The sequence below is a fragment of the Pan troglodytes genome, chromosome 4 (assembly GCF_028858775.2).
Source record: "Pan troglodytes isolate AG18354 chromosome 4, NHGRI_mPanTro3-v2.0_pri, whole genome shotgun sequence".
Classification (NCBI taxonomy): domain Eukaryota; kingdom Metazoa; phylum Chordata; class Mammalia; order Primates; family Hominidae; genus Pan; species Pan troglodytes.
In genome coordinates, this window is record NC_072402.2 from 42,489,554 (window position 1) to 42,509,045 (window position 19,492).

Sequence of the window (19,492 nt, forward strand, 5' to 3'; positions counted from 1 at the left end):
TAACATATGCTAGAGAAATTGGCATAAACACAAATCCCTTCTCCCTCATTACGTCCCACACTCACCTTATAGTTGTTCCAGTACAGTGTATCTTGGGTGATTTTTTCACCAAGTATAGGATATGTCTGAATAGCTACAGGCTTATAACCAGCCATAATTCCATATAATTGCACTATTGTCCAAGAGTCACTATTTTGGAATTGGTATTAGAAATAATTACAGTGACTTTGCCTTAATTCTGAAAAATAAAATATTTTATATGCATATTATAAGCTTGTACATAGAGTTGATTTTCACTCTGCTTTCTTTAAAAAGTCTGTGTGGAAGTATATAGATTAGAGACCAATAAGCTATTTAATTCTAACCCAGAAAAGGCAATCTATAGGAAGCAGGAATAATTAAAGTGAAGGCTATCATATCGCACCATCTATTCAGCTGTACACAAAGGTTCTCACACCTAGCCAACCATTTTACAACACTTAGGAATAAATCTAGCACAGCCTTACAGTAGCCAAACCAAAAAGGATCATGCTGGCTTTGAGTGTCCATTTTTTGGCAACAGGAAATATTAAGGTGAAACTGCAAATACAAGTTTCCTGAAACCAAGTTTAAGATGACATTTAATCTATAACAATTATAGTTACGGACTTGATTTCCTGAAAGCCTAAATGCCAAGAAGTAAGAAACACAAAGCTAATATTCTAATGAAGAAGCTTAAAATTAAATTTACTTTAAAAGGTTTAAACAGTAGGAAAGAAAACTGTAATAAAGCAATCCTGAAATTAAATTCAACACTAAAGTGGCAGAATAGGATAAAACTTTTAAATAACATGCAATCAAGCCAAAACATTTTTCCAGAACGACTCAATTGCAAAAGAGATTCAATGTTATCAGGTAAATGATTCCAGAGGTGCTGCTCATCATCTATTCCAAAAAGCCTGAAAACTTTACATTAGTAACACCACGATAAACAGGTGTAACATATATTTAAAAGGTGCTTTAATGAAATACAATGACCAATGATTGTATTTCATTGGTCTTTGGGAACACTCTTCTGTTCATTAAAGTACCTACCAATGTGCAGGCCACTGCTCTAGGCACTGGGGCTATAATGGTGAATGAAATAAAGACATGGTCTGTGCCTTTGCTTACTCCAATATACTCCATTTTGGCTGGTGACTGGCACCAGATATTAACCTAGACTCAGCCTTGACGTGTCCTTTTCTTCCTCACTCCTAACATCCAAATAGTTAACAAGATCTGCTGATTTTATCTCCCAAATATTTTAAAACTCCATTAGGTTCACTTCACCTGAGGGAGCCTCGTAAGCAAAGGCAAAGATGGAAATGTGTCCATTGCCTTGGAGAGTTGCTGATTACTCCGGGAACTAACAACGTGGACAGGAAAGGGTGTAATCGCAGAGAAGAATCTAGGTCGAAGCTTAATTGAGGGGAACTTGAACCGGTTAAAGAATTTGGCCACTCTCCTATATAGCCTGGGAAGCCCCAGAAGAGCATGCCAGAAAACACAGGAAGGCCGGGTGTGAGTGTGGGCTTCCCTCAATGGGAGCCGCCTTCACCTACCTCCACTGAGCCCCAAAGGGTCCGACGAGACACCTCGACCCAAGGACAATTAATCGGACTGTGCCAGCTCCCTAGCCTGCACAGTTCAGCAGCACTGGCGTAAAAATCACATGGACCCTCAAGGAGCCGGCGACACACACAGCGAACCGAACGTCGCGCGAAGATGACGTACCAGCGCACGCTCATGAGACTCACGCAGCCCGGCGGCGCAGAGGCGGGTCAGGTGGGCGGGGCGATCTGGAGTAGGAGGCGTGACCGGAGGGCGAAATTGGGGCTTCCTCTGCTCTGGTGACCCAGAACCGTTAACTGAAATGACCCTGTCTGTGTAGTACTCCGGCAGGATGGGCCTCGGAGCGTAAAGGCGGCAAAAATAAAAATATTAAAAAAAAGGAGAGAGGGACAAAAAAAAGAAAACCCGAAAGTTTCAGCTGCATTGCTGCGGAACGTTTTTTAGCCAGAAGGCGAAAGAAGAAATCGGAAGTGACGTCGCGGCCAAAACAAGCCCGGGCTTGGAGGCCTGTACTGAAGCTGGCCTCAGATGGGAAGGCCCGACTCGCTGTCTGCCGTCGTCGGTGGTCGCGAGACCTTGCACTCTCACCGGGTCGGCCTCCAGCCCCTGTGCCCGGGATCCGCTCGCCGCGGATGAGCGAGAGTTTCTTCCTGGGACTTTTCGGGCACAGCTGGCCGGTGGCGACAGAACGGACTTTCTTTCCTGCAAGAGTCTCCCCTCCAGCGGGAGACAGCGGGCTCCTGTCTCGGGACGCTGGGACACCTGTCGCCTGTGAGGCATCATTTATTTTCATAGCACCTTCCTCTCCTTGTAGAATAATTCCAGGATCAGGAAGAAACGAGGGGCTCCTGTTATTAGCATCCACAGGAACTAGCATAGCTGCCCACTTTATCTCCGTAGACTCTCTATCCCTTCATCCCTGGGCTCTGACAGATCGAGGTGAACCTAGCTATCGATTGCCTTACCCCCTTTTTCTCACTACCTCTTCTAAGTCCTGTTTACCCCACTCCCCTCACCCCCGCCTCCCTCTCCTGTTCTTCAAAATTTTGGCCTACCAATTAACTTTGCTTCTCCTCTCGTTAGACTGCTGTGCCAAGATAAGCGTTCATTTTCCACCCACCCCCTTCCCCTAAGCACATTTGCTATTCTCCTCTCGAAGACCTGTAATTCCATCTATAAACCCTGATTTGTAACATGGAAGCTGTTTAGAGCTGGAAAGAATATTAGAAAGGCCTATTTCAACACCTTTTTATAATAGATGAATTTCAGAAAACTTGTATTATTTATTTGTCCAGGAGTGCCCAGCTAGTTAGTAGCGATGTTGGGAGTGGAAAGCCAGGTCTAATCAGCAAATGTTAGAAATAGAAAAGAATATGGAAAAAATTGTTAAAGTTAAGATCAGAAAACATTTATGGAGCACCTGGTAGGACCAAGTACTGTTCTGTGTGCAAAAATTAGTAAGAGTGGTCCCCATCCTAGGGGAGTTTTCAATTTAGCTGTTATTTAAATGGAAATTGTCAAAAGAATGGTAAATGCTAAAATACAGATACATGCAGGGTGCTCAGAGAGCTTAGGGGAGTTGCACTTAGCCAACCGCTGGATAGGAGAAAGGGGGAGATGGTTCTTCCCTCAGGAAACACAGTTCATGTTGTCCAGTCCCTTTTAAGACGCGTGGACTAATGCATTGCACATCCATCTCCCTTTGAATCACTGAACTAATTTTCTTTTCTGGTTTCCTTCTTTTTGCCCAAATGTATTAACTTTCTTACTTCCTGCTTTTTTTTTTTCCTTACTATACTATGTGTTGTTTATTCAACTCTCTCGTGGAGATTTTGGCTTTGTTTAGTGCTGCCTCATTTTAATGGTCAGAGTGATGGAGTCAGAAGAGCTGAGTAAGCCCTCATAATTCATGAGCTTCCTTTTTTTCCCCTCCTAGGTGGACATATGATTACCTGACCTGCCTACTCAAAGGATTGTTATAAAGATTAATCTTTGAAAATGTTTTTAAAATTGTAGAAGGTGGTTATCTGTAAATGTATGGTTTGGCGACCCTTGCTCCACTGCGATCCTAATGCATTTTTCTTTTAATTCCAATTCCAATTTTGAAACACCCTGCACCCTCTCAAAATTTCTAAGAGGCAATTAACCCTAACATGAAAAAATTAACTGGATGTTATTAATTTCCTTCCTGTCCCAAATGATAATGTATCTAAGACAACTATACATCTTGGAAAGCCAATCCATAATCTACCTACTTTATGTTTCATGAAAACCTACATTAAGTTGCTAATGCGTAATCTGAACAAAAATTCATAAATGTACCTTCAGTTCATCAAAACCAAAGCTTTGTAAAGCCTTTCATGGTCTAGCAATCACAGGTGTTATAGATAACAATGCCAATAAACTTGGATACAACATGAATTATCATTTCTTAAATTCAAACTAAGGGCCACCTATATAAACATAGCATATTAAAGAACTAACCTTAGGTAAGAGATTAAAGTTTATTTTCATTGTTAGCCTGATCTTTTATCCATTTGGCAATATTCAGATACAGGAAATGGGAGAAACAGTAATTAAAATGTATTGGAATTTAATGATGGAGGTGAGAATATCACTGTACAGTATTTCATTTGGTCTTTACCAGAACCCTATAAGGTTAATGGTGATATCCGTATTTTATAAATGACACGGAAGCTCAGAGGGATTGAGTAACTTCTACAGGTCACACAGCTAATTAATGGCGAAGTTTGGATTCATACCCAGGTTTCTCTACCTCTGAACATTATATTCTTTCTATTATGTGTAGGTGCTTTCAAGAGCATTGTTACAATACTTGATTGAAGATGATTATTTTGTGTGTTTTTACCTAAGTTGATAGAATACTTTTAATTTTCTAACTTTTTCTTTCAGATTTTTAAATATCCAGATTCCAAGAATACGCTGGATACTGCTCTTACAAAACCAAGAGGAAATCATGAAGAAATGTTTTAGTTATTGAAACTACAGTTGAAATCATGGCTACATCAACAAATCTGGATATTGGAGCCCAGCTGATAGTGGAAGAGTGTCCCAGCACTTATAGCCTAACTGGCATGCCAGACATTAAAATAGAACATCCACTGGACCCAAATTCAGAAGAAGGGTCAGCTCAGGGTGTTGCCATGGGAATGAAATTCATATTGCCTAACCGATTTGATATGAATGTGTGTTCTCGATTTGTGAAGTCCTTAAATGAAGAAGATAGTAAAAATATTCAAGATCAGGTTAACTCTGACCTGGAGGTGGCATCTGTCCTATTTAAAGGTTGAAAGTTATGGTATAAATATCTGCATTTGTTTTTGTTTTTGTATATTTGGGTTATTTTCCCAATCATGAGATTTTGAGTTTGGGAAGACAGTTTAGAAGTCATTTTTTAATATGATTTTCTGGAATCTCACAGAAACCAAAATTAAAATAATTTCAGATTATATAATATCTAACTTAAAGGAAGTACATGTTGATTTTTTAAAAAACTTCTTGTTTAATATTTGTTTACAAATTCCCTAATGAAGTTCTCTATTATTCCTTTTTAAATCGTAGGGCCAGGCACAGTGGCTCATGCCTGTAATCCCAGCAGTTTGGGAGGCTGAGGTGGACAGATCACTTGAGGTCAGGAGTTCAAGACCAGCCTGGCCAACATGATGAGACCTCGTCTCTACTAAAAATACAAAAATTAGCCGGGCATGGTGGCATCCGCCTGTAATCCCAGCTACTTGGGAGGCTGAGGTACAAGAATTGCTTGAACCACAGAGGCTGTGGTTGCAGTGAGCTAAGACTGTGCCACTGTACTCCAGCCTGGGTGACAGAGTGAGACTCTGTCTCAAAAAATAAAATCATAAGAAAAAAAATCATGTTCCTTTTAGAAATGAATTAGCGTAATATCCATTCCTGAATATTCCTGTTCTATGAATATTTAATGTGCATTCACTTTCTATGCTTTAATGCAGTGAAGTTTGTCATCATGCTCTAGATTTGCTTTTATAATGATACTCTGAATAATAAAACTATTCTCTTAGGATAACATCACTCAGGATTAATATATTTTCTTCCAGAACTTTCACTATGGTTATATAGACTTTTTTTTTTTTTTTTTGAGCCAGAGCCTCTCTCTGTCACCCAGGCTGGAGTACAGTGGCAAGATCTTGGCTCACTGCAACCTCCGCCTTCTGGGTTCAAGCAATTCTCCTGCCTCAGCCTCCCGAGTAGCTGGGATTACAGGTGTGTGCCACCGTGCCTGGCTAATTTTTTGTATTTTTAGTAGAGATGGGGTTTCACCATGTTGGCCAGGCTGGTCTCGAACTCCTGACCTCAGATGATCCACCTGCCTTGGCCTCCCAAAGTGCTGGGGTTACAGGCATGAGCACCATGCCCAGCCTAGACTTTTTTTTTTTTTGAATAACCATTATGCAAACAAGGAAGTATGGACTTTAATGATAAAAACAATTTAGTATCACTTGATAGTTTAATTGAAGCTATTACATCTCATGTATTTCTTTTTAAATGTAGACATTGACATAGAACTCTTACTGAAATGCTTTTAATGTGTTTACATTTGTTTTTTACTTAGCTGAATGCAATATCCATACATCTCCTTCTCCGGGAATTCAAGTAAGGCATGTCTACACCCCCTCTACAACAAAGCATTTCTCACCCATAAAACAGTCAACTACTTTAACCAACAAACACAGAGGAAATGAGGTCTCTACCACACCTCTGTTAGCAAATTGTAAGTATTTGCCACTGATGTATTACTATATTCTTATTCTTAATGTAATACTTTCAAGAGTTTGACTTTAAAACGTTATTTCATTAAATGCATATTTTCTGGATAAAGAAAATGTGTTATACTACACAATGGAATACTATTCAACCTTAAAAAAGAAGGAAATTCTGTCACTTGGCGACACATGGATGAACCTGCAGGACATTATGCTAAGTGAAATAAGTCAGGCATAGAAAGACAAATACCACACGATCTCACTATATGGGACATCTGTAAAAGTAGAACTCAGTGGAAGTACACAGTAGACTGGTGTTTACCAGAGGCTGGGAGAGGGGAGTAGATGCTGAAAAGGTAGAGATACTGATCAAAGGATACAAAGTTTTAGCTAGACAGGAGGACTACTTAATGACCTATTGTACACAATGGTGACTATAATAAATATAATGCACTGAAGGCTGGGCATGGTGGCTCAAGCCTGTAATCCCAACACTTTGGGAGGCCGAGGCTGGTGTGTCGCTTGAGCTCAGGAATTCGAGACTGGCCAGGGCAACATAGCAAGACCCTGTCTCTACTAAAACTAAAATTTCAAAAAATAAAAAATAAAAAAATTTCAAAAAATAGCCAGGTGTGGTGGTACATGCCTGTGTTCCCAGCTACTTGGGAGGCTGAGGTGAGAGGATCACTTGAATCTGGGAGGAGCAGGTTGCAATGAGCTGAGATAGCACCATTGCACTCTAGCCTGGGTGACAGAGTGAGACCCTGTCTCAAAAAAATAAAAATAAAAAATAATAATGCATTGTATTTTTCAAAATTGCTAAAAGAGTAAATTTTAAATGTTTACACCACGAAAAAATAAGTATGTGAGGTGATAGATTTGTTAATTGGCTTTAATCATTCCTTAATGTAAACATATATTAAAATACCCCTTTGTACTCCATAGATATACACAATTATTATTTGTCAATTAAAAATAAATAAATGCATTATACGTAACTTTTTTGAAAGCTTAAGTGATGTCCTAGTAGTTTTAGCAGTTGTAAACTTTTTCATATATTCTTGCATTTTTAAATATTTCATGTGGGGCTAGACACGGCGGGTCACACCTGTAATCCCAGCACTCTGGGATGCTGAGGTGGGAGGATTACTTGAGTTCAGGAGTTCAAGACCAGCCTGAGCAACATAACAAGATCCCATCTCTACCAAAAAAAATTTTTTTAATTAACTAGGTGTGGTGGCAAACACCTGTAGTCCCACATACTCAAGAGGCTAAAGCAGGAGGATCACTTGAGCCCAGGAGGTCAAGGCTGCAGTCAGCTGTGATCATGCCACTGTACCCCAGCCTGAGCAACAGAGTGAGACCATGATTCCAATCAATCAGTGATAAATAAATAGTTCATGTGTTATATTTCTCTGTTGAGAGCAAATACAGATTAAAATATTAATTATGAAAACTTAAAAGTTTTACTATAAAAATAGCGAGTTAATAAATAATAAATAGAGATTAAAAATAATAATTCTGAGCCCTTTGAAATTAAGACACTGTATTTTCATCTTCTTAGAGTTCAAGGCTTCACATTTTACTTATAAACCAGATCACTGATCAATAAATGATTTTGTAGTAAAAGCTGAGTGATTTGCATTGTAATTTTGAATTTGAATATAATATGAATATGAAATCACCTCTTTTAACACCTTGAATCCACAATTTTTTAAAAGTAGAATCATTCTAGAGGAAGTTTTTCTATTTAAAATACAAAAATATTCTATATAGTATAAGTATGTTAAAAAAAGAAAAACAGCAACTGTATTTGTGTTAGTATTTAACTGTATTTCTGTTAGTCACTGTATTTGAGAATGTAAGATAAATATATCTATATTCTAAAGCATGACAAAATCTGTTTTTTCTTTGGAAACACTAAATCCCTCCTGATTTCTGAGTCATATACTGTACCAACTGAGCTAGGAAGAATCTTCCTGTAGGACTCTTACCCCACCTGTAGGCCATTTCTGGTTTACTTAGATAAATTTGCGTAGGACACCAATTGCTTTTCCTTCTGTATAGTAAGGCCATCCAATTGTATCACTGAAGTCAATGATCAAATGCTACTAATTTTTAAGAACTCTCCCTATTTGGCATTGTCTTTAAAGAAGTTGTCTTAAAATAATCCACCATAGAATTTTTGAGCTAAAAACAAATACCTAAGATCATTTGATTTACATCTCATGTTACAGACAAAAATGTTTAAACTTATCCAACATCACACAGCTAATTAGCCACAGCTAGGCTTACACTCAAGAATTTATTCTCAGGCCAGGCGCAGTGGCTCATGCCTATAATCCTAGCACTTTGGGAGGCTGAGGCTTGAGCTCAGGAGTTGAAGACCTGGGCAACATGGTAAAACCCTGTCTCTACAAAAAATACGAAAATTATCTGGACGTGGTGGCGCCCACCTGTATAGTTCCAGCTGTTTGGGGCACTGAGGCAGGAGGATCACTTGAGCCCAGAAGGTTGAGGCTGCAATGAGCTGAGATCACACCACTGCACTCAAGCCTGGGTGATAAAGTGAGACCCTGTCTCTAAATAAATAAATAAATAAATTTACTCTCAAGGCCAGTTTTTCCATTTGTGACCTCATTCCTTGTAAAAAGAAAACCCCATAGAATCTTGAAATAAAAATATTTAAGACCACAATGGGGTCAGTCAATAAAAAGACAAAAGAGTGTCTTCATGTCTTAAGACCCATCTTCCTGATAAGTTTGGATGCAGAAATAGCATTTTAAAAATTAAATATCTAAGCCATTTCTTCAGAATAGATTTCATTGATAATACCAATTTGTAGATTTTTTAAAAAGGCCGAGGCATGGTGGCTCATGCCTGTAACCCCAGCACTGTGGGAGGTCAAGGTGGGAGGATCTGCTTGAGCCCTGGAGTTCAAGGCTAGCCAGAGCAACATGACGAAACCCTGTCTCATAAAAATAAAATTGTAGATATCAGAATTACCTTAAATAAATATGAATCAATTCTCAGATACAGAATGAGTACTTGTAATTTTAGGGTACTTTTTTTTATCTGTCGCCCAGACTGGAGTGCAGTGGCACAATCTCAGTTCACTGCAACCTCTGCCTCCCTGATTCAAGTGATTCCCCAGCCTCAGCCTCCCAAGTAGCTGGGATTACAGGCGCATGCCACCACGCCCAGCTAATTTTTGTATTTTTTGTAGAGACAGGGTTTTGCCACGTTGGCCAGGCTGGTCTCGAACTCCTGACCTCAAATGATCCACCTGCCTCTGCCTCCCAAAGTGCTGAGATTACAGGCATAAGCCACTGCGCCCAGCCTTAATTTTAGGATACATTTTAAGTTATATTTTTAAAACAATAAAATTGTCGTTTTTGTTTTGGAAAAGAAAATTGGTGACACAAACACGAACCATGGGATGATGCAAGTGTACCCTATAGATAATGCATGAAGCATTTTATGATACTCTTTCAGCTTTGTCTGTTCACCAGTTGGCTGCTCAGGGAGAGATGCTCTATCTGGCTACTCGTATTGAACAAGGTAATAGCCTATTTAAAAATATTTAAACAAATTCAATAGGATTTATTAGATTTGTTATTGTTTTATTTTAATATAAGAAAGTCCTAAAGACAAAAACAAATAGTTACATAAACTCACCAGGCAGATGACCCAATGGATAGTAAAAAAAAAAAAAGGAATATAAAGCGTAAAAGTTCCTTTACCACCATTGCCTTTTCCCCAAAAGCAAACGTTATAAGTTTCTTACATTTTCAGTAAATTTTTTTGAAAACATTTCTATTTATGTTTCAGGTTATGTGTGAGAATGTGTATGTGCTTGTTATTTACACAAAAGGGAAAATATACACTACATTGCACCGTTTTACACTGAATACTGTGGAGAGCTTTCCATATAAGCACGTATTAAAGACCTATTTTATTCTTTTCATAGTTCCATAAGTGTGCATTTTTTTGCATGTACGTGTTCTATGTTATTTTTTTTTTTAACTGCCCCCCTTAAGTTTTAAGTTTATACTTAAAACTCAAAAGTATATCTATAGGGCAGATTCCCACAAGTAGATTTGCTGGGTCAAAGGGTATATATATATATATACACGTATTTTTTTATATATGTAAATATATATTTTATATATATAACCAGATGTGTGTCCTCACACAAGAGCTAGAGTTTCTGTTTCCCCACACCCTCACTGATACAGGATATTAGCAGACTCCAAATTTTGCTAATCTGACATGTGAAAAATGGCATCTCAGAGTAGTTTCATTTACATTTTTTAAGTTATGGTCTACTGGAATTTTTTGCATGTGACCTGCCTGCTATATATTAGTATGTAAACTCTAAATTAAGGAAATTAGCTTTTGTTGTTGTTGTTGTTTATGTTGCATATATTGTTCCCCAGCTTGTCATTTTTCCTTTGACTTCCTTTATGAAGTTCTGAAAGCATAACATTTGTAAGTCATAAATTTATTTTCTTCTTTGTCACTTCTGGATTGTATATCTTGCTTAGAAAGGATTTCCCATTTCAAGATTATAAATAAATTCACTCATTCCTTATTCTAGAACTTCTGGGGTTTCCTTTTTACATTTCAATATTTAACTCATATGGAATGTGTTTTGTTGTAATGAAGTAAAGATTGAGCTGTATTTTTATTTTCATGCTTTAAAAAGTTAGCCAGTTGTCCCAAAACTGTTTATTGAATACAGGGAGTCTGATCAAAGAGTTTTATTTTGCTTAATCATGTCATTTTTATAAGAATCTTATATTTCTGTTTGTTTATGAATATTTGGAGGCTTCTTCAATCTACTAAATAAATTTAGGGAAAAGGCTGTGGACTTAATAACTAGTAGACAATCTAGGGAAGAAAATGGGGTTCAAGGTAGAATTGCATGGTACTGTATTTCAGACTATTCATTCACATTATATTATCTGTCATCCACATAACATTATGTTAGCAAACCACAAGAATGAGAGAAATTCACAGGCAGCAATGTTAGCTATGGAGTAGAAGATAGCTTTAATAAGATTCAGTAAGTTTATATATTTCTGTAATGCTGAGGGCTATCATATAATCTCACTTTTATTATGATCCTCCCAACTGTACGTTGAGATAAGCAAGGAATTCTGTATATTGAAGAAATTAAGTGTCTTGCCCAGGGTCACATGGCTGGAAAGTGACAGAGCCAGGATTCAAACTGTGGTCTCCTGATTCTGGGACCAGTGTTCTCCTGACTGCCTTGTACCTGGCATTATGTCATGTCTGGTAGTTTATACTTTAAGTAATATGCTATCTGAACCCGGCTATGTACATCGAGGCATATTTTAATACACTCAGACTACAAATTACAACAACATGCAATAGGACACCAATGAAAAGTCAGCACAAAGTGAACTTTACTGAGTATTATAATCAACTCTTCGGAATGCCAGTTTTTCATAGTGATATTAAGATATGGTTGTTAAATTAGATCACAAAAATTGCTTTTCTTTTAAATAGAAAATGTTATCAATCACACGGATGAAGAAGGATTTACTCCTCTGATGTGGGCTGCAGCACACGGGCAAATAGCTGTGGTAGAGTTCCTACTTCAGAATGTAAGGAAAATGCCTCAGAAAATGTATATGTATAGTTACTTAAGTTCAGTTAAGTCTTTAGTAGAGTTTTTATATATCCAGCCAGCTAGATATAATGGTAGAGGCTACCAAAAAAAGTTTAATGCTTTTCATATTCTTGTGGAACTTGGATCTAGTTGGGAAGGCAAGACTAATCATACATGCAACAGTGAGAAATAATTTAACGCCCAGACCCCTCTACATCCCACGGGAACAGAAGTACTGTCAGCTTTGAAGGAGAAGGCTTCATGGAGGAGCTGTGACTTGACTCCAGAGTGAAAGGATAATTAGGATTGATACAGGACGGAGGAAGGAAGGCATCCAGGCAATCTCAATAAAAGCATCCATGAGTAAAAGTTTCCATTATTTCTTTATTAAGCCCAGAACATTACCAGGCCTAGTGTTGAACTATAATTATTGTTGACAGGAATAACAATATTCTTGTTTAAACTAATTGAGAAGTCTTTTATCTCTACTTCCATACCAGGGTGCTGATCCCCAACTTTTAGGAAAAGGTCGAGAAAGTGCACTGTCGTTGGCCTGTAGTAAAGGCTACACAGATATTGTCAAAATGCTGCTTGATTGTGGAGTTGATGTAAATGAATATGATTGGGTAAGTTTGTAATACTAAATTTAAAATGACTCTAGCAAGTTTTAGAATTTATTTGGTTTGGGAGAGATGCAGTAAGTTTTATTAAAGGAGAAATAGACTGAGCATGGTGGTGTACACCTGTAGTCCCAGCCACTTGGGAGGCTGAAGCGGGAGGATAGCTTGAGCCCAGAAGTTTGAGGCTGCAGTGAGCTGTGATTGCACCACTGTACTCCAGCCGGGGTGACAGAGTGAGACCCTATTTCTAAAAAATAAATAAAAGAATAAATAAAGAAGAATAATTAATTAGCTAAATACATAGAAGAAAAAGTTAATATCATAGACTCAATTATTAGTTCTTATTTAAGTATCCTTCACAAAATATTAAAATTACTTTAAATGATTGTATGTCTAATTCTAGTAAAACTTCTCACAGCAGCATTAAATTACTTGAGTCTTGCTCACCGTGAAAAACTCTGAATCACCTTTTCATTTTGCAGAATGGAGGAACACCTCTGCTTTATGCTGTACATGGAAATCATGTGAAATGTGTAAAGATGCTCTTAGGTAAGCAGATAAAAATTTAGAAAATGCCATGTGAGGACTTGATTTTATTTTTTCGACCTGGCCTCCCCTGGTACTACTCAGGAGAATCATTAACTATTGTTAAATACATGAATCTTGCTGCTCTTCACCCTTAGAGCCCCTGCCACCAAAAGTTGCCCATGTGAGAAGCAGCTCCATCACATACCACACCTGCAATTGGACCTTTTATCCTTGTTGCTTTCATTTGGGGGGTCACATGTGAATCCACTATGTGGCCAGGCACAGTGGCTCAAGCCTGTAATCCCAGCACTTTGGGAGGCCGAGGTGGGTGGATCACTTGAGATCAGGAGTTCACACCAGCCTGGCCAATATGGCGAAATCCCGTCTCTACAAAAAATACAAAAATTAGCCAGGCAGGTGGGCGCCTGTAATCCGAGCTACTCAGGATGCTAAGGCAGGAGAATTGCTTGAACCCCAGGGGCAGAGGTTGCAATGAGCCGAGACTGCGCCTCTGCATTCCAGCCTGGGCGACAGAGCAAGGCTCTGTCAAAAAAAAAAAAGAAGAAAAGAAAATGAATTCACTATTGTTCTCTTTCTACAGTGTCTTTATGCATGAGCTTTATCTTTAATTGTGTATGAGTTTCAGCTGCTCTAGAGGATGCTGTTTGTTTGAAGTGTCTTCCCTCCAATCCACTAAAGTAAATTCTAAGTACCCCATGCACTCTGTACTTTGTCAGACTATCCTAAAAACATTCTCCAAACTGAAAAATCTCTCCAGCTATTTTTACATGAGCCAATAACAGACAAACATATCTGCATTTTCATTTCATTTATGTAGTTTTTTCTATTTTGGTATAGAAAGTGGGGCTGATCCAACAATTGAAACTGACTCTGGATATAATTCTATGGATCTAGCTGTAGCCCTAGGCTATAGAAGTGGTAAGTATGTTAGAACTCCTGTGTCCTATCTTAGTAAAGCTCTGTAAATAGTATAAGACAGTACTCCAAACCATCTTTATCACTGTAATCCTAAAACATGTTATCCCAACTCCTGACATACACTTTTAACTTTGGGAAAAGTCCACAAATTCCTATAAAGTCTAGAAATGAGTTTGTTACTATACTTTTCACCAACCCAAATAATTGGTTACTGGAGGATAAGTGCATACCTGTTTATAAGATTTATTTCATATTTTGATAGCAAACTATTTATAGGGAAACCTTAGGATAACCTTGTATTCTGGACTCTCCTTCAGTTTCAAAAATAAAGAAACAAAGACACAACGTCCAGTAACTTGGACAGTTACTCAGTGACAGACTAAGTTTCAAGTTTTTTAAAGTATTGCATTGTATTATTGCCCTCAGACTATGTATGTATCCTGCTTAGAAATAACTTTATTTTAGGAAAATATTAGGGATAAGTTAAATTTGATAGTTTTAGAAGAAATTTTATAGTCACTGTGCTGTAATCTTGATTACCTATCTGTTCTAGTTCAACAGGTTATTGAGTCACATTTGTTGAAGCTGCTTCAAAATATCAAGGAGTAGACACAGTCATCAGAAAATGTCTGCCCTTTTGTTTACTTCTTGGTCCTTATAAATGATAGTTTTTGTTTACTTATAAATTTTTACCTCAGTTGCAATATTTACTGGTTTTTAGTAGGTTTTAATAAATATTTCTCTGAGTAATTCACTGGTTTATAATAAATTTAATACTCTTTTTATAACTATGTTTTACTGTATATTTAAAATTATAAATTAATGTTTCATGGCATGTAAATTTTTATGGTACAGATAGTTATCATCAGTCTTTGTATCAAGTGCTGTAATTTGACATTTTCAGAAATTATTCTACCCTAGTCATCTTCACTCGTGTATTAAGTCATTCACTTTATATAGGGTTTGCTATAAATCCCTAGAAAAAAAATTGTTCTTATTGTTGAATTAAAAAGTGCACAGTGTGATTGTTTACAAAATGATATTATAAATAAATAAAATACTTTTTCTGTCAGTTTGCATACTACTTTTTTAAGTATATAAGATTATTAAAGATTTCTTTCAGATTTTTAATTTCACCCGTCTGTCCTGCCGTAACACTTCATTAGATCAAACAATATATGTAATTAAAATAAGCTGAATCTAAGTCAATGAACAAAAACATTGTCATTTCTAGAAGTATATTTAGAATATTTTTCTCTTTTAAGGAAGTTTTTCAGTAGGAAAAGACCTCTGTGAAGAGAAGTCAATTCTTCAATATAAGTGAGATATTCTGTAATGGCACAAAGGGAGCACTATGAATCCGTGTTTCCCAGAAGCCATGAAGAAAGAGCCATGGGTTAGAAGTTGATTGGACCACTGAGTGTAGGACTTGACTTAAATCACTTCACCTGGAAAATAGGATGTTTTGTCAGTTATGGTACTTGGTTGTAAGCCACATAAACTTGGTCTAGCTAATATAAACAGAATGGAAGGGAAAGCTGAAGAAGCAGGCAGTCCCAAGGAATGAAAGGCAGCTAAGGATCTCAGTCAGGAAACCATGGCCAGGCATTTCGGATGCTGTTACTATGATGTTTAGCTTTAAACCCCTTTTTTGTCATTCTGCCCAGATTTACATTCCCAAGAGGCAGAACTCTGTTAAGCGTGGGGAAGGGATGGCTGATTAACAATATCCAGCATTGCCCCCAGACCACAGAGAATGTGTCAGGCAAAGTCTGCCTAAAGGAAAAGCGGGGGAAAGACAAACCATAGATGTTTACATCAAATGCAATTTAAATAGTATGTGAGGCTGGGAGCAGTGGCTCACACCTGTAATCCTAACACTTTGGGAGGCTGAGGCAGGATCACTTGAGGTCAGGTGTTCGAGACCAGCCTGGCCAACATGGCATTACCCCACCTCTACTAAAAAAAAAAAAAAAAAAAAAAAAAAAAAAAAAAATTAGCTGCACGTGGTGGCACATGCCTGTAATCCCAGCTACTCAGGAGGTTGAGGCAGGAGAATTGCTTGAACCCAGGAGACAGAGATTGCAGTGAGCCAAGATTGCACCACTGCACTCCAGCCTGGGTGACAGAGTGAGACTAAATAAATAAATAAATAGTATGTGAAAATAGTACTAATGTCTCACCCACTGTCTGTAAGACATATACTTTAAATTGATTTTCTAGCACTGTTGGTGGGTTAACCTAAAACCATTTACCCTTCCATTTGGTTCCTTTTCTTGCTGATGGTACTCATCCATGAAGTGTTGGTTCCTGTTCAGATTATACAGTAACAACATCCAGTGATCCATTTGGGCACATCACTCTGAGTATTGCTTGCAAGTGCTTTCCCCACTGAAGAGCAACGAAACAATCTCTGCCAGAATTTACTAGCATAACCATTTCACCCCCAGTGTGACTCAAGATTGACAATCAACGATCTCAGAATTATCAGGCCTGGCTGGGGGCTGCACTGTCGGCTTCCCTGGCTCTGAGGCTTCAGACTTGGACTGAGCCACGCTGCCAGCTTCTCTGGTTCTCCAGCTTACAGTTGGCATGTGGTGGGACTTCACCTCTGTGATTGTGTGAGCCATTTCCTCCTAATAAATGCCCTTCCACATATCCCACTGGTTCTATCTCTCTGGAGAAGCCTGACTAATATAGCATGTAATTCTCGATTGCTTTAAGGTTGTTTATAAACAAACATTAAAATAACAAAACAGAAACAAAAAAGACTAATAAATCGAATTCTCTGTCAAATCTCACCCAACAAAGAACAGGTCTCCCTTATTCATCCAACTGAGATAACCAAATAGACCATAAAAGCAAGTCCCCAATCATTGTTTTGTTGCTACCAGTAGGGAGTAAGTTACTGAAGGTGTACAAACCAGAAACAAAAACAAATATTAATACATAAATTCAGTAGAAAGGGCAAAAGAACTAGAGAATCGGAAAGTTCAAGTTCTGTCACCACTGAAGATGTACAAACCAGAAACAAAAACAAATATTAATACATAAAATCAGTAGAAAGGGCAAAAGAACTAGAGAGTTGGAAAGTTCAAGTTCCGTCACCACCCAGGATTCACTTCAGAAGTCAAGAAAAGATGAGCAGGCAAATCAGTTTCTTGGGCTCTGCCAGGCTAATCTTCTCAAACATCTCAGTACATGACCTTCAAAAATGATCACATGTAATTTCCAAAAGGTCACAAGACATGACTCTCATACACATAAACACAGGACAAGGACTTTATTCAACTCATTAATTAATGAGGAAAACAATAAAATGAAAACTGACTCCAAGAGCATTTGAGAAGCTGGGTAATTCTTGGCAACATTAAGATTACTAGGTTGAAGGTTGCACATTTATTTATTATGTTCAATACTTTGGTTCTTAGTTCTTAAAGAATCAAGAAGTTGTGTAATCTTTTAAAAATATCTTGCAGGTAAAGAAAAAAATTAAGAGTGTGTTTACAACTTTTTTTTTACAGCACATGTATTTAAATCATTGCTATAATAAAGTTAAGTTCATTATTTAGGAATATAAAAACTTGTAGTTCTATGATAGATTGCATTTATTAAAAATGTTTCATTGGAGCACATAGAAATATGGCCAGGAAGGACTTGAGAAGACAGTTTGATCCATTGCTTTCAGACAGGACTGGGTTTTGCTGCCCAATTATATACAATAATAGTTTTTCTTACAATGTAAGCTGGCCCCAGTCTTGTCTTGATATTAATATATGAAATTTTTATAATTGTCTCATTGTCTCATTTAGAAACATCCATATTTTTCTGCTTTTCCTATTGCCATTTTTTATTTGTGCATGAATTGATTATTGAGAAAATGTAGCAGTTTGCATATTTAAAAATTAATCATTTTGCATTTTACATTTAAATATGCTAACATCACTGTCGTAGAATTCCCAAATTTCATTTGTAGATATTGAGCTAAGGGCTAATGTCAGGAGCTGATTTTTAATGATAAAGCTGCAGATGGGCTACATAAAAGCCAAATTAGTCCTACAATCAGGTATTATGTTTTTAAACCAAGTTGAGTGAATTGATAGTGGACTTGGGAAATCTTCCCCAGCAGAATCTAGATGAGTGGCACAGAATTGAAATCTCTTTCTTTCCCACAATTTCCCTTTAAGTGCTCTGTTCCTTTGTAAACAGTTAAAGATTTGAAAGAGAATCTGATATTCCCAAGGCATTAGGAAGAAAGGATTTAATCCCTTCAATTTAGGGCTTAATCCTGTTAAAGAAAATGTAAGTGAAAATGGAAGGCTGGAGAGAATGATTGCTTTTTGTACAGTTAAATAAGGTCACAATATTCTTATGTACTTTGTTTTACAACTGTGTTTACATTTTTTCAAATGTCTGGTCACTTAGCAAAGTTATTTACTATTTACTGTGTACATAGAAAGCTTTATTATGTGTGGTGTATCTAATTTTTTTTTGCTGAAATACATTATGGTCAATCAAGCCAACCTTGCATGTACAGAATTTTTTTTTCCAAATAAATTAGTTGTTTTCTTATTTTTTTGGTTTAGTATGTTGAAATAAACTATTGTAGCTTCATCATTTTGTACACTTCCTTTTTGAGGAAGATTTCTTTATAAGTGCAAGGGCTACCCTAATAAAGGAATGTATCTGTGTCTGCAAAAAGAAAAAGAAAAAGAAAAAAGATTACAGGGTTGAATACAAACCTAGCTAATATTCAACAGGGATATAAACTACCATTTGGGTGCAAAACAAATTATTTGCTTCTTTACCAGACAAAAATCTTCAAATTAACATGCGACTTCATTAATTCTGAGACTTTGAATAAATAGTAAAGACAGGGCCAGGCGCGGTGGCTCATGCCAGTAATTCCAGCACTTTGGGAGGCCAAGGCAGGCGGATCACTTGAGGTCAGGAGTTTGAGACCAGCCTGGCCAACATGGCAAAACCCCATCTCTACTAAAAATACAAAAATTAGCCAGGCGTGGTGGCACACGCCTTTAATCCCAGCTACTTGGAAGGCTGAGGCAGGAGAACCAATCAAACCTGGGAGACAAAGCTTGCGGTGAGTCGAGACTGCGCCACTGCACTCCAGCCTGGATGACAGAGTGAGACTCTGTCTCAAAAAAAAAAAAAAAAAGAATTAAATTACATTTTTCTAGATAGTGTCTTTGGGTGGCCTTTGTCCCTTATGACATGGAAAGGACATGTCACCAAGACCTTTAACTACTTCAGTGAAAGCCAGGCTGGGGTTAAAGTAATTACCCTTGTAATTAATCTCCCTTCTTTCACGACCTGAGAGGTATAGTAACGCAGGTGTCCTGAAGTGTTGGTGACAACGCTTTTCTTACATCACCCTGCTGACTAGACGATGAAAT

The 19,492-nt window shown here is 37.6% G+C and overlaps 2 protein-coding genes across 4 annotated transcripts in view; one reads left to right on the forward strand and one right to left on the reverse strand.

Moving 5' to 3' along the window:
* Positions 1 to 1,822, reverse strand: part of UTP15 (UTP15 small subunit processome component) — a 16,290-nt gene extending 14,468 nt beyond the window's left edge. The window contains exons 1-2 of one of the 2 annotated variants that reach the window (XM_001151559.8): positions 1,584 to 1,822; positions 66 to 238 (exon numbers count right to left, since the gene is read on the reverse strand). In XM_001151559.8, the coding sequence (XP_001151559.1) occupies positions 66 to 155 (90 nt within the window). In that variant the 5' untranslated portion in view covers positions 156 to 238; positions 1,584 to 1,822. The remainder of the gene's footprint in view (positions 1 to 65; positions 239 to 1,583) is intronic. The other variant, XM_016953155.4, reaches the window with a different exon arrangement.
* Positions 1,792 to 15,150, forward strand: ANKRA2 (ankyrin repeat family A member 2). 2 transcript variants are annotated; one of them, XM_001151939.8, is made up of 9 exons: positions 1,792 to 2,364; positions 4,507 to 4,899; positions 6,203 to 6,361; positions 9,849 to 9,914; positions 11,889 to 11,986; positions 12,492 to 12,617; positions 13,094 to 13,160; positions 13,998 to 14,078; positions 14,632 to 15,150. In XM_001151939.8, exons 2-9 carry the CDS (start codon positions 4,611 to 4,613, stop codon positions 14,685 to 14,687), a joined length of 942 nt encoding a protein of 313 aa, XP_001151939.1. In that variant the 5' UTR covers positions 1,792 to 2,364; positions 4,507 to 4,610; the 3' UTR covers positions 14,688 to 15,150. The 2 variants fall into 2 exon arrangements, with proteins under 2 accessions (XP_001151939.1, XP_009447303.1); XM_009449028.5 differs by having other exon boundaries at positions 1,957 to 2,364; positions 4,507 to 4,912.
* The last annotated feature ends 4,342 nt before the right edge of the window (positions 15,151 to 19,492 follow it).